This window comes from Podarcis raffonei, chromosome 5 (assembly GCF_027172205.1).
Source record: "Podarcis raffonei isolate rPodRaf1 chromosome 5, rPodRaf1.pri, whole genome shotgun sequence".
Taxonomy (NCBI): Eukaryota; Metazoa; Chordata; class Lepidosauria; order Squamata; family Lacertidae; genus Podarcis; species Podarcis raffonei.
Window position 1 is genome coordinate 3,801,699 of NC_070606.1, and position 22,530 is coordinate 3,824,228.

General features: G+C 44.0%; 1 protein-coding gene and 1 long non-coding RNA gene across 4 annotated transcripts in view; one reads left to right on the forward strand and one right to left on the reverse strand.

Moving 5' to 3' along the window:
- Window positions 1–22,530, reverse strand: part of PRR5 (proline rich 5) — a 62,834-nt gene that overhangs the window by 15,001 nt on the left and 25,303 nt on the right. For 2 of the 3 annotated variants that reach the window (XM_053387625.1, XM_053387626.1), the window contains exons 3-5: window positions 15,722–15,962; window positions 3,845–3,925; window positions 989–1,037 (exon numbers count right to left, since the gene is read on the reverse strand). In XM_053387625.1, the coding sequence (XP_053243600.1) occupies window positions 989–1,037; window positions 3,845–3,925; window positions 15,722–15,852 (261 nt within the window). In that variant the 5' untranslated portion in view covers window positions 15,853–15,962. The remainder of the gene's footprint in view (window positions 1–988; window positions 1,038–3,844; window positions 3,926–15,721; window positions 15,963–22,530) is intronic. The other variant, XM_053387627.1, reaches the window with a different exon arrangement.
- LOC128413545 (uncharacterized) lies at window positions 362–11,550 on the forward strand. Its single transcript, XR_008330367.1, has 3 exons — window positions 362–514; window positions 9,870–9,989; window positions 10,958–11,550. It is a non-coding gene; the product is annotated as an uncharacterized LOC128413545 (long non-coding RNA).

Here is a 22,530-nt window from a genome sequence, read left to right on the forward strand (position 1 = left end):
TGAGCTCGTGGAAGTCCTTGCACGAGCTTCTACTATTGGGATTAGCCAGTTGAACCCAGCCCTATGGCTAGCAGCCGTGTCAGGGTCCAAAACATTCCTTAACCTTAGGTGTGGGGCTCCCCTAGTTTTCATTGCAGCCACAGTGTGTAGGGAGAGGAGGTTAAACTCCTCTGGCCTGAGCCAGGATCCCTACAAAAGTGCCCCCCATTAGTCTTTCAATGTTATGTTGGCCATCTTTATATCATAATTTTGAAAACGTCCTTCAAATATTATCCCCTAACTTTTAGATACATGACTTGAATACATAAAATGGAACTAATTTATAGCAGCATCTTCTGCATGTCTGTTCAGGCCCCTCAGCTGTGCCAGACTGGAGCTGGTGCACCAAGAGTGACAAAGCTCCTACCTGCACCTTCAGCCCTGGCCAACATCAGCCGACAGGACCTCTGCTATGGTGGTGGATCTGCTGCTCTGCTCCGCCCTGCTGCTCCCTAACCTCCATCGGAATTGTTCCGTAAGTCCTATTAAGTTCAATGGGACTGACTCCCTGCTAAGTGCATACGAGATTGCAACCTTGGTTGCTTTTGCAGTTACTCTGATATGAAGCCACATTTTTACTGGGCGGACACTAGTGTGCTTTGTGTAGGTCTCCTTCCCTTTAATGGAAAGGGCACTCAGCCAGGTAAGCTGCCAGCTGCTGCCTCAGTTGACACAGGTTCACCACCCCTGTGAGAATTAGGTCTCAGACCCTGCCGTCTATATAAGCAAACCGAGGTCCCTCAGTATTCTTTTTTGAAAACACTTATTTTAGAAGTGAAATGTCTTCAGGTCAGGACCAGTGTGAACAGGCAAACAAACTCTCATGAAAAGTTTTCATATTAAAATCTCTTAGGTTGGAAGCGTCTGCTGTCAATAGTTGTGTTCAGCAGACTGCTTCAGTGAACAGCGTGAGGGAAAAGTAAAAGACTAAAAAGCAAACTGTACCAACCTGTAAATATTCAGTAAAAAATGATCCCAACTCAGTTTTCAGTAGTTGCCTGTTCCAAAGAGAATAATAATAATAATAATAATAATAATAATAATAATAATAATAATACTAAAAAATCATGTGACCATCACATTGTGCTGTACATGCACCGTACTTTATGGCCAGTGAATGTTCATGCAAGGGTAAATGTGTTCGTCTATCAAAAATGACACAATACCTTGTTAGATCATAGCTGAACCACATAACACTTACTGAAATAGTGGCACTGGACAAAATGAGCAATTCCACATGGGAATGCTTGTTCTGAAGTAAAAACAAACAACAAAAACCTGCAGATTGCATCCCATCTAGTTTGTCCCTCAGTGTTGTTGTTGTTTAGTTGTTTAGTTGTTTCCGACTCTTCGTGACCCCCTGGACCAGAGCACGCCAGGCACTCCTGTCTTCCACTGCCTCCCGCAGTTTGGTCAAACTCATGTTTGTAGCTTCGAGAACACTGTCCAACCATCTCGTCCTCTGTTGTCCCCTTCTCCTTGTGCCCTCCATCTTTCCCAACATCAGGGTCTTTTCCATGGAGTCTTCTCTTCTCATGAGGTGGCCAAAGTCTTGGAGCCTCAGCTTCACGATCTGTCCTTCCAGTGAGTACTCAGGGCTGGTTTTCTTAAGAATGGAGAGGTTTGATCTTCTTGCAGTCCATGGGACTCTCAAGAGTCTCCTCCAGCACCATAATTCAAAAGCACCAATTCTTCGGCGATCAGCCTTCTTTATGGTCCAGCTCTCACTTCCATACATCACTACTGGGAAAACCATAGCTTTAACTATACGGACCTTTGTTGGCAAGGTGATGTGAGGCTTTAAAAGTAAGCCGAGCCTAACTTTCCGGGTGCCTTCAATTTTAATTCAGAAAAACAAAAGTAGCTTAGGTATTCAAAACTGCCATATACAAAAACCTTTATGAAAGAGGCAGGAGCTGCCTTTGTATTGGGCAACAGCCACAGCAGAGGTTAGCAAAGCAATTCTGCAATGTGCTTTGTCTGTTACCAGCATCTGGAAGCAGCTAAAAATAACTCAAAGCTTGAGTCACTGATATCCTGCTTTATCACAATTTCCTCTCTCTTCTTGTCTTCCTCAATTTTTCTGCAGGCTGCTCACTCCCACTTGACTTACTCTTCCAGCTCCATTCCTCACCCCCTACAGTCTAGCTTCCACCCTTTGCACTCCACCAAAATGTCCTTGCTAAGTTCACGGACAATCTTCTTGTTGGCAAGCCCAAAGGTCTCTTCTCTCTCTTGCTCTGCTTCCTTTGTTGCCTTTGACACAACTGATCCCTCTCTCAAGTGTGACTCTCTATGCCTTAGACTTCTTTCCTATGCATCTTTTTCCTATGCATCAGCTCATTCATTCAACAATGTTAAAAGCATAATTGTTATCAAATTCTGTTCTTCTTATACAGTAAATATCTAAAATTCTTAACCAACATAATCAGTGCAGGGGGGAAAGATATGTCTGCTCCAAAAAATATAGCACAGGAAAGAACAACAATTCCAACTAGCCCTTAGGAAATGCAGCAAAGACCTTCAAAAGACAGGCTTGTTTCAGCTTTACCAGCCATGGAAAGCTTTTCATGGTCTTATCTTCCTATCCTTTTACCCCACCCATACAAAGTCAACCCTAGACTACAATAATAAAAAATAAAAAATACCAGATTTGTTTAACTCCTAAAAGTGGCCCAGTAGAGGATGAATAGAGTGTTCTTCAGTTCTTTGCCAGCCTCTCTTATAAGTAGAAAACAGACTTAGGAAAAATATAGGGCAAATATAGCAACCCGGTGAAGGAGACATGGAGCGACCAACACCTTTCCTGCCAGCTCTTTTATGCTGTACCCACAGGAGGGAACACGGCCCTTATCTAGAGCCAGTGTAGAAATGCAGTGGGCTGGCAGGGGAAGGACAGGGGCATGCAGCGCTCCAGGCTTTTGCTGCAAGCCTGCTTGCATTTGATGCTGGGCAAGGCGAAGGTACAGCATCTTTGTCCACAGCCAGCAGATAAACAAAGAAGGCTGCTGGAGGAGGGGCAGAGAATTCTAACCTCAGTGGGCATCAAGAAAAGGATAAAAGGCATTATCGCTTACAGCAATCACATAAGGGATTTTACTGTAAATATGTCTCCTTTTCCTACAGCTACGGCTGGCCAGCCCACCCATGAGGCAGCCTGAGGTAGCTGCTTTGGGTGGTGAATACCTTGGGGCAGCACCCTTGCCCTGCCTGCCCCTGCTGCCTGAGACAGGAGGAGAAGGAGCGAGATCTTGCAACCCCAGTAAGTGAGCCAAGGGCCAACAGCTCCTTGTCATTTCGCCTCAGGTGGCGAAACAGGACTGGCTGCTGCTGTCTAAAGGAGGGTTGATGAATAGCCCTGCTGTTTTCTGGCACCTCTGAAAAGTTGCAGGGCTAGTATGAAAAGGGAGAAGCACAGTGAGGTGAAGGAGGAAGCTAGAAAGAGCATTGCATCATCCTCTCTTCAACTGTACGAACTTTTCAGGGGCAAAAATATGGTAACTACCCTCTTGCACCCCAGGGAGGCCACTTTGGTGCTGCTAACACAGCCGTTTGGCTTCACCCCTGGAGGCACACTCCATTGTCTCTCAAGAAAGATGGAAGCCAACAACAACTGCAGAACCTACGTTAATTCCTTGAGGAGGGCTTGCCTTTGTGGACATCTCTGCACACTGTCATTAACACCAGTGCCACCATCTCAATGGTTGGAATAAAGTAAAATGGTACAGATCACTTATGAAATAATGACCCTCCGTGGTGATGACTGTGTCTTGGGACAGGTGTATAATCTGATGATCTGGCTCACCTGACTCCTTCATTCAGATTGTAGAGCTCATGTTCTGCAAGACCTTTTCGCTGGAACACAGCTATGACTCCATTATGGATACTGCAAGAAAAAGGCACATTTGTGACAAGCTGTACAGCCTTTAACTTAATATTTCACAACCTTTAGTTTTTAGGCATTCCTAACAATTACTTCCAAAGCACAGAAAGTGAGGGGTAACCCACAAACCTGCTGGCAGTAGCATGGTGAAGAAGACAGAACAGATGGGAATCAGGCTGGAAGAAAAGATGGAGAAGTTCTAACTTCTAGTTCTTTTTGATAAAGCATGTAATGGATGGAATACTGGGCTAGATCAGGGAAAACTTGGGTTCAAATCCCTGCCCAACAATGACAAAACTGAGTGAGGATTTGAAAATCCCTCTGTACAGTCATAACCATCAACTATGGCTGGGTACACATTATGAGCTTAAAACTCAGCTAGATTATAGAATAAGTGTAGAGTTGGAAGGGACCCCGAGGATCTTCTACTCTAGGCATAGGCAAACTCAGCCCTCCAGATGTTTTGAGACTATAATTCCCATCATCCCTGACCACTAGTCCTGTTAGTTAGGGATGATGGGAGCTGAAGTCCCAAAACATCTGGAGGGCCAAGTTTGCCGATGCCTGTTCTAGTCCAACCCACGCGGGGATCAAACCTGCAACCTTGGGTGTTATCAGCACCACGCTCTAACCAGTTGAGCTATTGTTCTTCTTCTCCATTCAGACTGAAGCTGCTTTAAGGAAAAAATGCTGCATTTCATAATACAGGATATAGATTGAGCTTGCTTGAGGAAGGGCAGGATACACGTGATATTTTATTAATGGTAATATTGCAGTATTTGATGAAATATATATAAAATATGCAATCATGAGCAGAAAGCAGTCTTTGGCAGAGCTTTCCCCTTGTTTGCCTCAGACAGACCCAGGGAGACAGCAGGTGAGATTATGATAATGTGAGGGCCCTATTCAAGTCTCTAGCTGCTCTTTGGCAGAGGTGCCAAAGAAGTCTTTCCCTTAATCTCTGCTGGCACAGGAGAAAGGATCTGAGATGCAGGGAATACAGGATCAAGGGCAAGACAGGAAGCTGGGCTGAACCCCTGGATGGATTGTCAACCACCTCTCCTATGCTTTAAGGGGAAATAGACTGCAGAGCGTTTAGTCTGTTATGCTACTGTATTGCCATTCATATTTTGCACAGTAGAGAAAGTCAGCACTTCAATCATGCTGCACACCTTAAAGGACAAAAAATAGTTCCTGCGTGTAGAGGAAAGTGGTGGGATTCTTTGCTTCAATAATTGCTGTGTTTGCATGACCTTTTGCAGCGGTCGCAGCAGCTCATCACCAAAACATGCTTCCAGTTTCATGTTGAGCCTCATTGTTGAGCAGCGAGTCCGGCCTCATCATCCCATTTACAGGAAACTGTAGCTGGCAGGCCAGGGCAATGAGGCCACTACCTAACCATGCAGAAATGCATGAACAGATAAAAATAGAAGATATTGCTTGGTTTTTCTCTTCTCTCCCCATTCTTCTTTCAGCTGATAAGCATTTCAAAGCTGGTTCAGTAGCTCTTTGTCTGAACTCCTCTCTCAGAGACACACTGGTCAGCAGGTTTGGGACAGCATGTAGATACACTCAAGGGACAATTCGAAAGATTTGAGGCTAGATGTCTCTGCAGACAGCAGTACAACTCAGGCGCAATTCAGTTCAGAGAGAAAATGAAATACATTCAGAATATGAAATATACTTTCTGCCACCATCTTGCAAGCATTTGTAATTTTTACTGGAGGTACTCAGATTTGTTTGAAGACAAAAGGGTTTGTTTCCACCAACAAATTATAGTAGGACATCTGGGGTACGCAATTAGGCCAACTAATTATAAGTTACTCCACTGCATTCCATCCTTTTGTGCAAAGAATCCATTTTAGTCTAGGTTGAGAGAGTTCAACTTGCCCAAGGCCGCCTCATCAGCTTCATGAGTAAGAAAGGATCTGAAACTGGGTCTTTAAGTCCAAAGCACTCGCTCAGTTCTTTTGCCTTGGATGAATCAACAGGACTACAGTTCTCTTTGTTGTTGATGCTCATCCTGTCTGTCAGATTTAAACAACAACCTAGGTAACAGAATTCTGCTTCTGAAGCTTATAGGATCATAATTTTCTGATCTGTGATGCTTTGCATTGCATATTCCTACTCTGTAAATGACCCAGTGAAACACTTTCGATTCACTGGCTTTGGGAGAACAAAGTCCTCTTTCCAAGGAGGGATATAATCTGCTCTGGATATGTAATAGTCACAGCATCATAGAATTGTGGAGTTGGAAGGGAGCTCTGAGAGTCATCTAGTCCAACCCCTTGCAATGCAGGAATCTCATTTAAATCATAGTCCAGTCAAAAGCTGATCTAACTATTTAGCAGGTAACGTTAGACTGCGGGTAGAGGTTAGCATTTTTGAAAGTCCTTCACATCCCAAGCGAAAAATTCGCTGCACACATAAAACTAGTACAAAATGTGGGAGAACATTAAAGTAAAACCAACTTTCTTCTCCAACTTAAAAGGAACTCTTCTGTGTGTTTCTTGCTGAACATAACCCAGCTCAAAATAACAAAGATGGGAGGTTGTGTTGCTTAAATGCCAGGTCAGGTCACAATCCAAAGGTCTTCACAGCCAATTCCACAAGAGGAGTGCAGCTTCTAAGTCCCCTTTCAAGAAGCAGCCCCTAAAATTCAGGGATCTTCAGAACTGATCCCCATGCAGTCTGAAAAGCTCTTCTGGAAGAGAAAAGATCTCGCGACACCCCCACTACTCAGGCACAAATTGTTTGGACCAAGGACATAGGATGAGGGTCTCTGTCACCATTGTACAATTTCAATATCCTTTTCTTACTTCTTCCACCAGCAAAATGTTCCTCATCATAATGTGTGGGTTATGTATTATATTACTATGTACATATAATACATCTTTATGCATTACAAAGATGGTATAATTACTGTAAAGCATCAGATGAAATACTGCTCAGGTCCTCCTAACTATTATTACTTAGTAAATTAATGGGAGGGGGAACAAAAGAGTCTTGGTGTCATTTGTCCCCCACTTGTTCTAAATTAATCGGGGCCTTAAATGGCTCACAGATCTGGGGAAGTAATGAGATGCTTCAAGGCAGAAGTTCTCTCTCTCTCTCTCTCTCTCTCTACTGAAAACTCTGATTTCAAGGAACCATGGGCCACGCAGGCAGACTCTTCTCAAACTGGCCCAGTCACCAAAATCCCTGTCCTACCACCACACTTCATGAAAACGCAGCCATCTACCATACAATACAGGTGTGTTTGTTTGTGAGCAGTACCTGAGCTGGGGTACCATCCCAAGGCAGCATGGTGAGCAACGGGTGTCACTCAAGTAAACTTTTCTTCTTGAATTACCAGCTTGGCTTTAATTTTCAGAGCAGAAGGGAATGGAAAATCCCTGCCACACTCCTCCTAAAGCAGGTCTGCGTCTATCTTCAGAACCTACAGGTTTTTCTGCTAAATGGGGATTATACAACTCTGCCTCAAACTGCTGGACATATTTTTTAGCTGATTTTGCGCCCACCCCCTCGCCTGCGCCCCTGGTGGGGGCGCACCGCACCACCCCCTAGCTACGGCCCTGGCTGGATCCTGAGCTAGTCCTGCTACCATTGTGTGATGGAAACAGTCCAAATCCAAGCATGTCCACTGTGCAAGCTTGTGAGCTGGTGTAGCAAAACAGCATTCCCTGCCCTCTCAAGCAGGGTCCAGGGTCTTTGAAAAACGGCATTTCCTCATACAAACCTATCTGATTTCTGAGATATTTGGGAGAGACCCTTCTCTCAGTCCCACAACCCTCACAGACAGGGCCGGCTCTGTGATGAGGCAGTTAATATAATGATGCTGCTGCTTAACCCCTGTTGCTGCTGGCTCCCAGTTTCAACTGCTTTGTCCCCACCCTTATTTCTGCTCCCTAGGAGACCACTCTCCCCGCATGTGCTGGCTCCCCCCCCTTCCCTCCCTGCAGACAATGTTGGGCAAGTTGAACCAGCTGACTCTGGAAACTCTCATTAGCCACACAGAGCTATCAAAAAGTGAGGGCGACAAATTTGCAAAAAGAGTATGGGAACAAGAACTCCCAAAAGTAATAGCATTCTTCAGCTTTAATAACTGCCGCTTATTCATAATTGATCAGAACTGCGTAAGAGTAAGATACTGCGCAACACTTGACATCTTCTCAAGAAACTATACACTAATTATGGTAATGTGAAGATACTGAAGTCAGCAAATTAGCCCCCCCCCCAGCTCATTTATATGCACAAGACTTGTGATTAACATACTTTGCAAATCTTTTCTGCCGTGGACCCCAGTAAATGACTTGCAGCCCAAGATCTAAGCTAGGGGTGCTCTGACGCCCGCACAAACTTAAAATGGCTGCAGCTACGACATGAAGTGTTGATAAGGATTCCTTGCAGTCTCTGCTTACAGTTTTTCATCAAGTAGGACTCAAGCCTGCTGCTATCTGCATAGTCCCCATTCTTACGGACACTAAAGTGTGAAGGAATGGAGGGAACTGCCTTTCTGTGCAATATATGCACACACAAAAGATAAGCATCTCACATAAAAGTAATGTTGCATAGCTTTCTTGTGCTTTGAGGGAAAGAACTGACAGAAAAACTATTTTGATTTCACTTCTGCTGATCCAGGCCTGGTTTCTTTTGAATGGGTCGTGTCCTATGCTCCTATGGTATGTTTCTTTCTTTAGGAAAGCTTTTAATGTTTAACAGACCACTGTATTAAAATACAGTGGTACCTCAGGTTACATACACTTCAGGTTACAGAAGCTTCCGGTTACAGACTTTGCTAACCCATAAATAGTACCTCGGGTTAAGAACTTTGCTTCAGGATGAGAACAGAAATCGCGCAGCAGCAGCGGCAGGCCCCATTAGCTAAAATGGTACCTCAGGTTAAGAACAGTTTCAGGTTAAGAATGGACCTCCAGAACAAATTAAGTTCTTTACCCGAGGTACCACTTTACTTTGTTGGAAGCCACCCAGAGTGGCTGGGGTATAAATAAATTATTATTATTATTATTATTATTATTATTATTATTATTATTATTATTTTGCTGTCTTCTCATTTGTTTTAACCTTGTACAGTGGATTATTCTGTTTCCCTGAACTGTAAAGAAATAACCAAGCTAAGGCTGTCTTTCTCTATAAGGGCCTGGATCCCATGAATACGTAGATAGCAGAGCTTTTTAAACCGAGGTACCCAGTCAAGGAATATCCATTTAAAACTGGCTTTGCAGACCTTTTAAGCAAAGGTCTGATTATTTCATACACTTCTTTAGAATCCATGAAATGCAGGATATCATATATAAACAAATGCCCTAAGTAACATGGTCGTACTTGGTACGTTGCTGTCAATTGTTTTGCGGAAAGGGAGGAAACTGGTTTTCCGGGACTGGGGGAAGAGGTTAGAGGTTCCGGCCATAATCCTGCTCTCCTAATGTCCAACAACAAGCCCTTGTCCCAGTCAACACACAACAGAAGCAGGGAAAGAGCAATGTGTTGTTTGTGACAGGGAAATCCAGGAACTTGGGGAACTGGGTGAAGGTTTGATGCATCACTAAAGAGTCACTGAAGAGTCTCAGTGGCAAAGAGGTTGAGTGGTTAGACCAGGTACCTGTGGCAGCTCCTTCCCTCAGATCCTGTTCTTCACAAGCAGTTCAGCAGCCAGGGCGGATTTTGGCCTATATGCTGATCAATTTCACCATTTTAAGACACTTGTCTTTATTCAGGTTTATATTCCCCTTCTTTCTACATCATTGTCTCTTCCTTCCCCCCAACCCTCCAACACTACCAGTTTATCCTACAAGCAGCCACTGTTTTCTAAGGGGCACAAAAAAGGAAAACAAACAAATATCCTATCCTTTTGGTCTTAGAAATTAGGCCAAAGATCAGAAAGCCTGGAATTCATTTTTGCTATTATTATCTGTTCTGTTTTCAGCACTCGAGAGCTTATTCCAGTCCTGCCCCACTTCAACGAGCAGCTAAAGACTTCACAAAGAAAGTAAAGAATTGAAGTTATTTTAATCCTATGCAAATTTTGAGTGATTAAATGAAACTGGTAGGTAATGTAATTTATGCTTATGTTTGCTGTTAGGTTGGTTTGCTTGTGTAGGCTGTGAAGCAGGCAATGTAAGCTGTTTTGAGGATTCATGGGAAAGCTGAAGAGGCCATGAAATTATAAAGTATAAATTTGCACAGCAGAAACTAGGCAGAAGGCTTGCTTTGATCTGACAGTTTCACATTAGCTTTGGAATCAAAGGGAAATCCCTGCAGAGAATGAAAGCATGCTAGGAATTCCAAAAGCTGAGACCAATTGTGAATCTTAGGCAGGCCTGGGGAAGGGACAGGTGCCAAAGCAGCTGCCAATCACCTGATGTCAATCTTGTCACAACTAGAAGTGGTGTGAAGTCAAGCCACAGCTTCGGAGAACTCAAGAGTGTGAAGGAAGATGTCAGGTGAGGGCTCTGAGTTGGAAACTGCCTGGTGAGCCTGATCAGTGCCTGGGTGGAAGGCTCTTCATCACTGCATTTAATGCATTTATTTTATCAAATTTATATGCCACTTCACTGTAAAAAACCAAACAAACCTCCAAGTGTTCTTTGCATCAAAATCCCCCAATTTCTGAACCAGGTCTGCCAAAAATTCTCATTCTGGTCCTTGATCTGCCAAAGCTTGTCCTTGCCTACAGACCAGGAATTTTCAGTCACAAGCTCACATCCTTAATTGCAGCCAAGAGTGCAACTTTTTTTTAAGATTACTGAAAAGAAGTGGAGAGATGAAGCACTTGCAGAACAGCATTGACGGTCAACAGGATTTTTTTAAAATTCTAAATGATTTGGGGAACTTTTCAATTTCAATTTTGGGTCATTTGCAGTTCTGAAAATCGATATATTTTAAGTGGATCGTCTTGTTGATGTATTGCAATTTATAATGAAATAGCCATTGGCCATAAACAATAGAAGTCTGACTGACTGAAGCAGCTGCAGCTCCTCTCCATTTTATCCTTATGTTCTTTTCTCCCCATAGGGTGGCTGGATTCAAAAGAAGACGGAAGTTGATCAGAAGACACCAAAAGCCGTTGAAATTTGCTCTTCCATTTAACAATACAGGTGCAGGAGCCCTGTGTGATTTTACAACTGACCACCCAATGGCTACAGGGTGATAGGACAAGTAAAAGAAAAAAGTGGATTCCAAAGACTATAATGCACTGTAACTTTCTGAGAAGACTGCCCGAAAGACAGACATATTGATGTCTTCTTGCTGAAAAGCTTTTAGTGTGCTTGTATTTTCTGTCAAGTAACTTTTAAAATCAAAAGTTAGTATCTGAAGTTGGTATCTGAAGAAGTATGCATGCACACAAAAGCTTATACCCAAAACAAATGTAATTGGTCTCTAAGGTGCTACTGGACAATTGTTTAATTTATTTTAAAATCAAAGTTTGCTTTCAATTGGAAACTCGGTTTGTCCAGAGAGACCATCTTATGGCTTCTAGGAATACTACTGAATAGAGATGGTAAAATGAATAGTTGACAAACTGGGACATTTCCTAGGAAACCACTCCATTGCTTGTTAGGGAAAGTATCTCTCTCAAGTTTTGAACTGGATTTTATGTACAGATAATCTAGTCAGTATAATAAATATATTTATTAGGTCTGCAATACTGAGTTAAACATTTTAAAAAGTCCCCTGGATTAATCAGGCGACAATCTGGTTTTTTGTTGTTGTTGTTTTGTTTTTACAAAATGACTTTTTATAGCAGATGTACACAAATTTTGAGAGGCACTTTAAGGAGTGGCATTGCCTCTTCTCTGCTGTACAAGACAGAATGTCTCTTCTAAGACGGTGCTTGCTGTGGCCTGGGTGTGCATTGGGTAAAAACAAAGTATGTTTCTTCCCTTCCTCAAAACTCATATGCACACACATTTTATTAATTTAAGCCATTTTTTCTGTAACAAACAGCATGCTATTTTTTGCTGCAACAACAGGCTATCATAGCACCTGGGCACATATATGCCCAATATTCGCCTGGATGCAAATTAAGTGAGCAAAGGTCTTGCATCTCACAAGTCAGTGTCACTTCAGGTGGCTAATCGAAACAGCTAAGTAGTGACATATGCCACGGGGCATTAGAGCAGCTTACCTACAAGGCAAGAGAAAAAATAGACCCCGAGTCCAAATAAGGAAAGGCTGGCCACTGAGGTCACAAGACATTACCATGGTGTTTGTGTGTGATTAAGGAGTTTGTCAAGGTGCATTCACAGACTAGGGAACAGCAAGCAGTAGCTCCAGGGCCAAATCAAGTCCGCTATCAGTAATGCTATTTTCTTGCCCCCTTTAGTTGTCTATGCCTACCCCTGACCTGTTATGCTCCATCTCATCCTTAAAGTGGCCCACCAATGAGAGGCTCAGAGTAAAGGAAAGCAGAGCAAGTATATTGATTTGAGCCACTGGTTCTTGCTAACCTCTGCAGGGCTGAAGGACCAGACAGCTCTGCAAGGGTGTCTAGTTGATTTGGTTGGTGCACAAACCGATGCCCTGGTTGACCTCCAGAAACCAGAGATGACCCAGACAACCAACACAATCACTTCTTATTCTCAGATCTGCTAAGACAATGAAATGGTTGGGTTGATGAGTAGGACTTAGATGGTAGCAAACTCTTTAAAAAGTATTAACAGTGGCTAGAAACAGGTGGGCAGATTCTTCTAAAGAAGACCTTCCTGGACCCTGGTAATTTCACCAGCTATCACTGAGTTGCAAATCTCCTTTTCTTGGTTCAAAGTGTGTAGATGTGTGGCTCCAGGTATCCTGAATGACGCTCATTTTCTGGAGCCATTTTTATCTGCCTTCTTGTAGGCAGATTGGGAACTGAAGTGGCTTTGGTCAGCCACTGGTCAAACTGTAATAGGAGAGTGACAGAAGGCATGTGTCCATTCCCTGACACCTCACATCAGCATATAATCAGCCACAATATTTTTCAGAAATGCCTGTCTGGTTTGGGTACACTGCTTTGCACTTATTCCTACCTGATGACCATTTGCAGAATGTTGGGCTGGGTGGCTGCAGTTTGGCACCGGGGCAGCTATGCTACAGTGCTCCACAGACTTCTGCACTGCCCCCCAGGCTACCTATCAATTATATGAAACCACTGAAAGAAGTCATCAGAGAAGCTGGAGGTAGATTTCATTATGGAGATAACACCCATCTCTCTCTCTCTTACATGTGGTCCAGATGTAATCATGGATACTCTGTGCAGATGCCTAGAGTTAGTAACAGGCTAGATGAGAGCTAAGAAACTAAAGTTCAATCCCAAAACAGATTTGCTGCTAATATTATCAATCTAGGAAAGTAGTATTCAGCCTATTCCTTATGGGGACCACCCCCTCTTAAAGACTAGGCGTAATAACAACTACTGCCCTGTCACAAATCCCCCCCCCCTTTTGGGCAAGGTACTTGAAAAAGGTCATGGTGACACAGCTGCAGGCTTAAAGGGCAGTGAAGGGATAGCGTAGATGTGACCCTGTGGCTCTTAATAAATCTGTCATTGGCTTTTGATACCATTGATTATGATATCCTTCTAGGTTGTCTATGGAAGATGGGATTTGGGTGGCACTATTATACAGAGCTTCCTGTCTTATCTCCAGGGATGGTTACAGCACTGGCTGAGTGCTTCTCAGTCCCCTGGGTACTACAAGGTGCTATGCCGTACTCCAATTCTACTGAACACTACATGAAGCTGCTAGGAGTGGTCACTAAGAGATCTGGCACGAGATGGCACCAGTACACCAATGATACTCAACACTGTTTCTCTGTAACATCTGAATTGGGGATGGATGAGAAGATGACTGGATGCAGCAGTGGGGATTAAAAAAACCAAGTGTGAATCCTGGCAAGATGGAGGCTTTGTGGATGTTTCCTGGCTCTGAAAATCTGGTAAGTTGCTTGCCTTGGATGGGGTCACACTCTCCCTGAAGGAGCAGGTGTGTAACCTGAGGGCACTCCTGGATCCACCCATCCCTGGATGCACAGGTGTCTGTGATGGCTAGGAGTGCCTTTTACCAACTGTTCCTGGATTGGGCAGCTTGGCCACTGTTGTCCATGCATTGGTAGCGCCACAGTTGGACCACTGCCATGTGCTCTATGTGGGGCTGCCGTTCAGGTTGGTGAAGAGACTGTAGCTGGTGCAGAATGCAGTGGCCAGGTTGCTTGTGGGAACCTGCATATAACAACTTGCTTCTGGGAGTTCCACTGGTTGGCAATTTAAGAATAAGAGCATGTGGCCTGTCTAGCCAAGCAGGACCTGAGCTCAACAGCCCTCTCCCCTCCTAAAGTTTCCAGCTGCTGGTATTCAGAAGCGTATAGTTTCTGACCATGGAAGCTGAGTAGACTCATCGGAGTGAGCAGCCACTAATTGCCTTCTCTGCTACCAGACTAAGATAAAGGTGCTGGTACTAACATATAAGGCCCAATACAGCTCAGGATCAGGTTAATTTAGAGACTGTGTTATCCATTATATATCCAGCAGGTCGCTTCTCCTGCAAGTTCCAAAAGATCAGAAGCCCATTCTATGACAACTCAAAACAGGGCTACCTGTTCTGTGGAAGAGCATTCCTCTCGAGATTTGACAAGTGACCACTACTTGCACTTTCCAGAAACGGTTTAATACATTTTTTTCCATGGTGTGGTTTGCCACCTGGATGAATGGGTCTCTGCCATCGCTGTCTATTTTGTTTTTAAAAAAATATCTGCTGATTTTTATTGCACTTGCATAACTTGCATAAAGAGGATGAGTAAATTCATGCTCCTCCTCCTCCAGGCTCAATTAAAGGTGCTGTTTTTGGCCTTCAAAATCCTAAACATCCTGGGATTTGGGTTCCCAAGGGACTGCATTATTCCACACAAGCCTGCCCAACCAACCATTGGAGGCCCTTCGCCCCTGCATTCAGCGCCCAGGAGAGTAGATAAAAAAGAGAAGGCCTTTTTTCGGGGGGGGGGACAATTTAGAGTTCCTCCCTTCCTTTCCCACACCACCTCTGCTTTCAACTGAATGCCACCCCCACCACAGTGTTTCTAGTCAAAAATATTTTTTAAAGTCTTTTGAGGTTTCATTTCACACATGTGCATATAACATTTAGTAAGGCCCAGATTAAGATTATAGTCGTAATTTGGTCTGCTTCTATCTTTTTTCATCTTCAAATGCCAACATCAATCATGGATAAACCTTAGTGATAATATAGGGAACTCTGGCATTTTTTATTTGTATTTTTTTTAAAAAATGGCAGAGATTCTTTCAGTAAATCTCTCTCCCCGTGATTTATTTCTAGCTACAAATATATTTAACAACCCACTTCAAGTGTTTCTCTCCTCCCCCCCACCATCAAGACACATGCAGTTTTTCCTGTTCCATAAACAAACCACCCTCCCCTGGGAAAGGAAAAACTACACCTACTTTCTCAACAAGCGAAGCAACCAGGAGACATAATAGCCAGCAAAAGATCTTGACAGTCATTGCCAGTGAGAATGAAATGAGAGAAAACTATGCATGTCAGCACTAACAGAAGGGCTAGAAGCATGAAAAACCTGGAAGTTTCCTCTCGTATGAAAACCAGACCAAGAATTCAAACTGTGTTGTACCTTGTTGCCGTGTGTGCGCGTGCACACACACACACACACACACACGCTTTAAAATCTGAGCCAGAAGTGATTGTTTGCAGTCTTAGCTGCGTTGGCTCTTGTGGAAGAGATTCCCGCTGCCTGCCTGCCTGCCTGCCTGGGGGATATGCAAGACCGTACCTGTTGCAGGTGACGTTGGAGCAGGCCCGTCGCTGCTGGGTCCCCCGCTCATCCAAGGATGCCGGCTCTCTCTTGCCCAGGTCACTGAGGCTGGGCGAACTCATGAACTTCAACCTGCGAAGAGTCCTCATGGTCAAATGTGTTGTTTTGTGCGTGGCAGCTAGAGAAACACCATCCTTTTTACCACACACACACACGCAGCTGGAGCAGCAGCTTCTCCGTTTGCTGTTCAAAAATGAAACTTAAAAAAACAAAACAAAAAACAAAAAAGAAGAGAGAACCAGTCTCTACAGAACACACCTCTGCCAGCAAGAAAACAAACCTTTAATCAGATCAACTCTGACGTCATAAATTGTGGTTAATAATTTCTCCAGGCTTTTTTTTTTTAAAGCTGAACTCCTCATTGCTGTCCTTTACATACTAAGGGGCCCTTTAAACCGGAAGGTTGTGCAAAACTTTTTCTCATCCCCATTGTAAAAAAAACTGAGAATCTCATTCCGCATGCATGTTCCACCTGCCATAGTAAAAGCTTCACTGAATTCTCAAGAGGTTTCCCCCCCCTTCTCTTGTAACCAGAGCCAAGAAGGGAGGGGGAAGCAACCCACTAAGCGTGACGTATGGAGGAGATTGCATAGGGAAGTTTCGTAACCACCGATTCTTTGCCACATTACAACACACAAACTCTCTCTCTCTCTCTGTGTGTGTGTGTGTCTTTCACCAGGGCAAATAACAAATCTGCTTGTCTAAGGGGTTGCTTAAGCTGAAAGCACAAGATAAGCCTCCTGGGCAAAACAGGAGGTCTGTTTAAGGAGATGTGGGTGCTTTTGAAAAAGCATTTCAAAGATGTCCTGCAACGCTGGTTGCTGGGGGCGCTTCCACCTCATAACAGCTTCAAAAGCAAAGTTTTACAACTGGGGGGGGGGGCATATTTGGTCTCTAAAACACCACAACCTGGAGAAACAGACAGAGATGACTCAGCTTGAAATTTAAAAAAGTGGGAGGAGCTCAGCAACATATATGACAGAGCAAAGCCGTTTGCAGTTGAAATAGCCTAGCAAGAGCCTCCGCTCTTACTCTAAGGGAAGGGTCAGCAACCTTTTGCAGCCGTGGGCTGGTCCACTGTCCCTCAGACCATGTGGGGGTTGGACTATATTTTTTTGGGGGGGAAATGAACAAATTCCTATGCCCCACAAATAACCTATAGATCCATTTTAAATAAAAGGACACATTCTACTCCTTTAAAAACACGCTGATTCCCGGACCATCCATGGGCCGGATTGAGAAGGCGATTGTGCTGCATCCGGCCCCCGGACATTAGGTTGCCTAGCCCTGCTCTAAGGCAGGCTGTGTATCCACCCAAAGCGGGAATTTAAGTATCCTGGCATCCTGAGATTTTCCATTCTCTTGTAAAAATATTCTACAACTCTCTAGGTACACTGAAGAGAACCTATAGGCAGTTATCTGGTCACAATACTCCCCTAACCCCAAATCACAAAATAAATGCACAGTATTAGGGGCCCCTCTGCTCCCAAACCACTCACATTGAACAGATCTCTTGCAAGAACAGTTTATTTTGGTAGGTAAGTGCCAAAAACATCTGCACCTGCCTCTCAGCCCTGATTTGCATGTTACAGTTTAACAAGCACATCATATGTCAACCATGTGCTTTTGCGGTAAACTCCAGTTGTCTAATCTACTCACTTTACTATACAGTGTCTAATGCTTATAATAATGATATTAATCACTATGAACAAACACCCCATAACATCTGAAGAAGTGTGCATGCACACGAAAGCTCATACCAAGAACTAACTTAGTTGGTCTTTAAGGTGCTACTGGAAGGGAAAAAAATTTTTTGTTTTGACTATGGCAGACCAACACGGCTACCTTTCTGTAACCCCATAACATGTAAAGCTAGTGGGATTTATTTCAAACAAAAACAAAACCATAATTCTAGAAACAAATGCAAACAACTGAACGAAGAAGCCCCCAAAGGATAGCCCATAATAAGTGGGGTTGTTAGGGGAGGCTGACCTGTGTCTTTGGAAGATGCAGAAGGGGAAAAGGAAGATAACGTACAGGGAATTTAAGTTTCATGTTCAAAACTCTCCACCCCAAGGTGGACTTCACTAAACATGATTTTGAGTGGGCACATTGAGCACTACCTGCCAGGCCAAAGAATGTGCTCCCCAAGCCCTGCGCCATTATGTATTTTGTGAGATTCACAAAAATGGGTTGAGATTCCTGCACTGCAGGGGGTGGACTCGATGACCCTTGGGGTCCCTTCTAACTACATGATTCTATGAAATTCTAGGATTCCATAAAAGGAGGAGATCTGGCGGTGGCCTCGCTCATTAAGGAACATGACATATAACTTACAACGGTGATGGTGCTCCCAGAAACTTTTGAGAAAGTGCAATATGTTTAGGAGGAAAGGATCTACTATAGATGGGGCTTCCCATTTAAGCTATGGTTGGCAAATAGACAAAGGATGTATTTTCTCCTGTTTGGATTGATTTTATTAAATGCACTAATCAAAGTCACAAGACCAGATCGTATCTGTCTATGATCATATATGGCTGAGAGAGAACAAATGAACCAATGGCCTCAAAGACAGCATAAATACCCCTGGAGACTAACAATAAAACGCTTCAGTAAAAAACAAACAAAAACAAAAAACCATTTTGCAAACTGCAGTACAATAAAGAACAGTAACAAAGCAAACAGTGACTGGTCTCTCATGCGTCATTATTCCAGTATTTGACTGGAAAGAAGTGGTATCCATTGAAATCAGGTTAGCCCCTCCAAAACCCAGCGTGGGTAGTTGAGAGGTGATGAACTCTCAAGAAGTATTTATGAAAGTTAGAAACGGAAACCACACCGTGTCAAATATAGCCTGGCTCCTTGCTTTCCACATATCATGTGCTAATATTTCCATGAGAGCAAGACACAAAACATACTTAAACCAACTTGCAACTAAAAAAAATCAGAGGACATTTCCCAGCTTCTGGCTTTTGCTAATCTGCCTACAACCCCTAGTGGTGCAGCAACAAAACTGCTGGCACATTTGCAAAGCTAAGCAGGCTCTGGTAAAGTTTCAAATTAGATGAGGGACCGTGTCTTGAGATCTCAGAGTCCTGAAAGGTCCCAGGGGTTCCAGGCACTTACCCGGAGCTTGGTTTCCTTGGATTGAGTTTGCTGTATGATATACAGTGGTACCTCAGGTTAAGTATTTAATTTGTTCCAGAAACTGTTCTTAACCTGAAGCACCACTTTAGCTAATGGGGCCTCCTGCTGTCGTGGGAGCACAATTTCTGTTCTCATCATGAAGCAAAGTTCTTAACCCGAGGTACTATTTCTGGGTTAGCAGAGTATGTAACCTGAAGCGTATGTAACCTGAGGTACCACCGTATGGGTTATTGAGTTAATGATATATGGTTTGTTTATTTATTCATATATACCGTCTAGCTTATTTACTCATCTAGACCACCTGAGTCTACAATTGAGGGGCTCACATAATACCCCAAGAGGGTCTTGCTTCTCCCACAGTCTTGGATCCCAGCAAGAATCAGGCATGACTCTGTTTCCCAGCTGCCCAGCCTGCAGTTCTGCCCAGCCTGCTTCTAGCTTCACACACAACCCTGCTTTTGTTTTTCTAACTAGCAGACAGCTATTCTCTGGTACAGAGCCGCTTCCTTTGTTACCTTAATGACCCACACTTTGAAGGCCATTATGGTCCTTGCCTGGCTAATTCAGCAATTGAATCCCTGCTGGATCTAGGAATGGGGAAGGGATCCGGGCAAACAACCTAACCCCACCCCCAAATTCACAACTCCAAGTTCTTTATGGTCGAGGCTGGGGCAAGTGAAAATATAGAAAGGGGCTGCTTTTGGGACCACCTGGTTAGTTAATTTAGAAAAATTATCTCAGAATTGTGCCAGATGCTATTGAATATGACTGTTGGTGATTTCCAAGGTCTGCAGAGTGTTTGAGAGACAGATCTGGGAGAAACTTTTTTCTGATTCAACCTGAGAAAGGAACTCTTTGCACTGTGTACCATACCAAGCAATCTCAGCATCACTAATGCCTCTTTGAAACTAATTTGCTGTTGGTACTTCACTCTGGCAGAATTAAGTCATGCTAACCCATCCCTATCGCCTGCATGCTTAGAGGAAGACGAATAAAATGAATCTGGATCTCGGGAAGACAACGGGTGCTGTGGGTAGATGGTTCCTATGCCTGTTCTGGACAGAGCTATACTCCCTCTAAAGGAGCAGTGACATATCTTGGGGGTAGTCCTGGATTCATCCTTGTCTGCCATTGCATTCAGGCATGGCTCTAGGCTACGTCCATTGCAGATGTTATGGAGAAACAGCTGCAGGTCATCAGGGTAACTGGGTCCCAGTTCAACTTGAGGTTTGCTTGAGGAGGACACACTTCCTGGGCTCTAAAGACATGGAGGTGGGGGTGGGGGGGCAGTGCTCACGTGACCCCCAGTGCCCTTCCATGACATCAATAAGCAGTGAGGGGCTTGAGGAGGTGAATCCACACCTTCCCCTCATTTTCTGTTTTTCTTCTCCAACTGATGCAACACCCCAAGGCTCCTGGAGGCAGCTGAGCATGCTCAGTTCTTCCTGGGTTCTTTGAGGGGGGGGTGCCCCACTTTGGTTTGTCAACGTTTGGTGTTTCTGCATACCTCGCGCCCTAAGCAGTCATCCTCCTGCATCTTTCTCCTGCCCCTGGGTGCCTTCAAAATTTCACCTCACAGGGAGGGAAATGTGCATGCTTGGCTCTCATTGAGCTTTCGGTTTTTTTCTTTATCGTTTTCTGCCAAGTATGCAGAAATCCCTGCCTAGTCTGGTCCCGTTTCACTGCCTTGATGACAGGTACAGGACCACCAAGTTTGCTATTAGAAGGGATGGTGATAAGGAAGAAGATGATTTAACACTTCAGAAACTCTGTCCAATGTGCAGATACTTTTAAACTGATGTATAAGATCAGGGAAAGTTCATCTAATAACAACTGATAATGAAACAGTTGAAACTCCCTGCTCACCTCTGTGCTGTGTAAATTGTTCCTTAGCTTGCCTACCTTGCAGAATGTTAATTGGCTCTCTGAACAGGGTGACCTTGAAGTATCAGCCGGAGAACCACAGAACTGTCTCCTGCGCTTATATATGGTACGGGGCCTGCCATTGCCTGGGAAATCAGAGCTGTGGGTTGTTCAGAACTATACTTTCCCACAGCCCTATTTCACAACTCAAGATTCTTCCTCTTAACTGTCTTGATTTTAAAAACCACACACACAAGTACCCACACGGCAAGATAAAGATAGGCCACGAAAAAGGCCTGCCAGAAGGGGATGGAGCCAGCACTTTGGGGGGGAGAATAAAAGGAGCCGTTTCTGAGAGAGGATTCTGATGGGGAGATGGTTTAAGAGAGAGCAGGAAGGGGAGAAAGAGAGTTGGTCCTGGTCTGTGTGTGTAACATCCACCTTGGGGGCAATATCTACAGCTAGAGAAAGGAGTCTCTGAGCTTAGATAGGAAGACGGTGTTGAGTGTCTTGGGAGAACATTCAGACTGAGTTTGAGCCAGGAGAAGGAGAAGCTGTGAGGATACAGTCTCCTTGGGTCTCCTTCCAGTCAGGAGGGGAGAGATCTTTCAGAAAGAGAAGACTCCCAGACCAGGAAAAAAGGGGTGCGTGGGGATCCCCTGGGGCTGTTAGACTGCCAGAGGTATCTCAGGAGTATGACTGGTCAAAGGCTGGGAAACGGACAGAAAGTACCACCTCCTTGTTTAAGAACCAAAGTATTAAGCTGTAACACCTACACAACAACTAAGTTTAGGAACTGAAGTGAAAGAAGTGGAAATAAACTTTTGTCTAGAAACCTGTAATATCTCAGTGAGGAGTAAAAACTGAATTAAAGCAGCTGACATTTAAAAGAAGCTGTGCATTTATTACCTTGTTTAGAAGCCGGTATCATCCACTAGATTAAGTATAATTATTAATAAGTTAACTGTTTCCTGAAAGAACATTATCTCCTGAGACATCCTTTGTTTTATCAACTTCGTTCTGTAAACTAAATCTTTCTTTATTGGTTCAGCTCCTGCCTGAGTCTTCAAGGATCTAAGTTTACCCTCACAGAAAAACCAAGATATATACCTTGTGGTGGTTATACAGGGTCTACAGAGAGGGGACCTGCCTCCCTACCTCCCTTTGGGAGAGAGGAGGAAAGGGGAATCGGCGAGAGCTGCCTCTTCCCTCTTCACGCTTTTCTGCTGGTTGGAGGGTCAGGGCATGGTCCCAACTGTGGCAGCAAACAGGACCTCAACCACTAATATTACATTTACATTTAATGTTTGCAAGCCTGTTTGCAGAATATGGGATGGTGGTAAAAAGCAGCCACGCCTGAAGTCACCTTTTTATCCTTTGAGCTTCCTGTTATCTCGTTTTCAGCAACCTCCTATGCAAGACCTCAGCAGCTATGTGGTCTTCAGCGCGTGAAGGAAATGCAACCCTAACACCTACACACACTTGAAAAGGACACGCCATTCTTGGCACATCCTGTCCTTTTGCTTCCAGGAAAAATGTCTCCTTCTTTTGTTTTCAAGTATGAGCAATCTGGAGTGCATGTACACTTATGGCTTTAAAGGAAGATGAGCAGTTCTTAGGGGAGAGGGCTATGGCTGGCTACCAGCTGTGATGGCTCTGCTCTGCCTCCACAGTTTGAGGCAGCTATGTTTCTGAATCCCCGTGACTGGAAACCACAAGTGCTGCTCTTGTGCTCAGATCCTGCCTGCTGGTCTGGT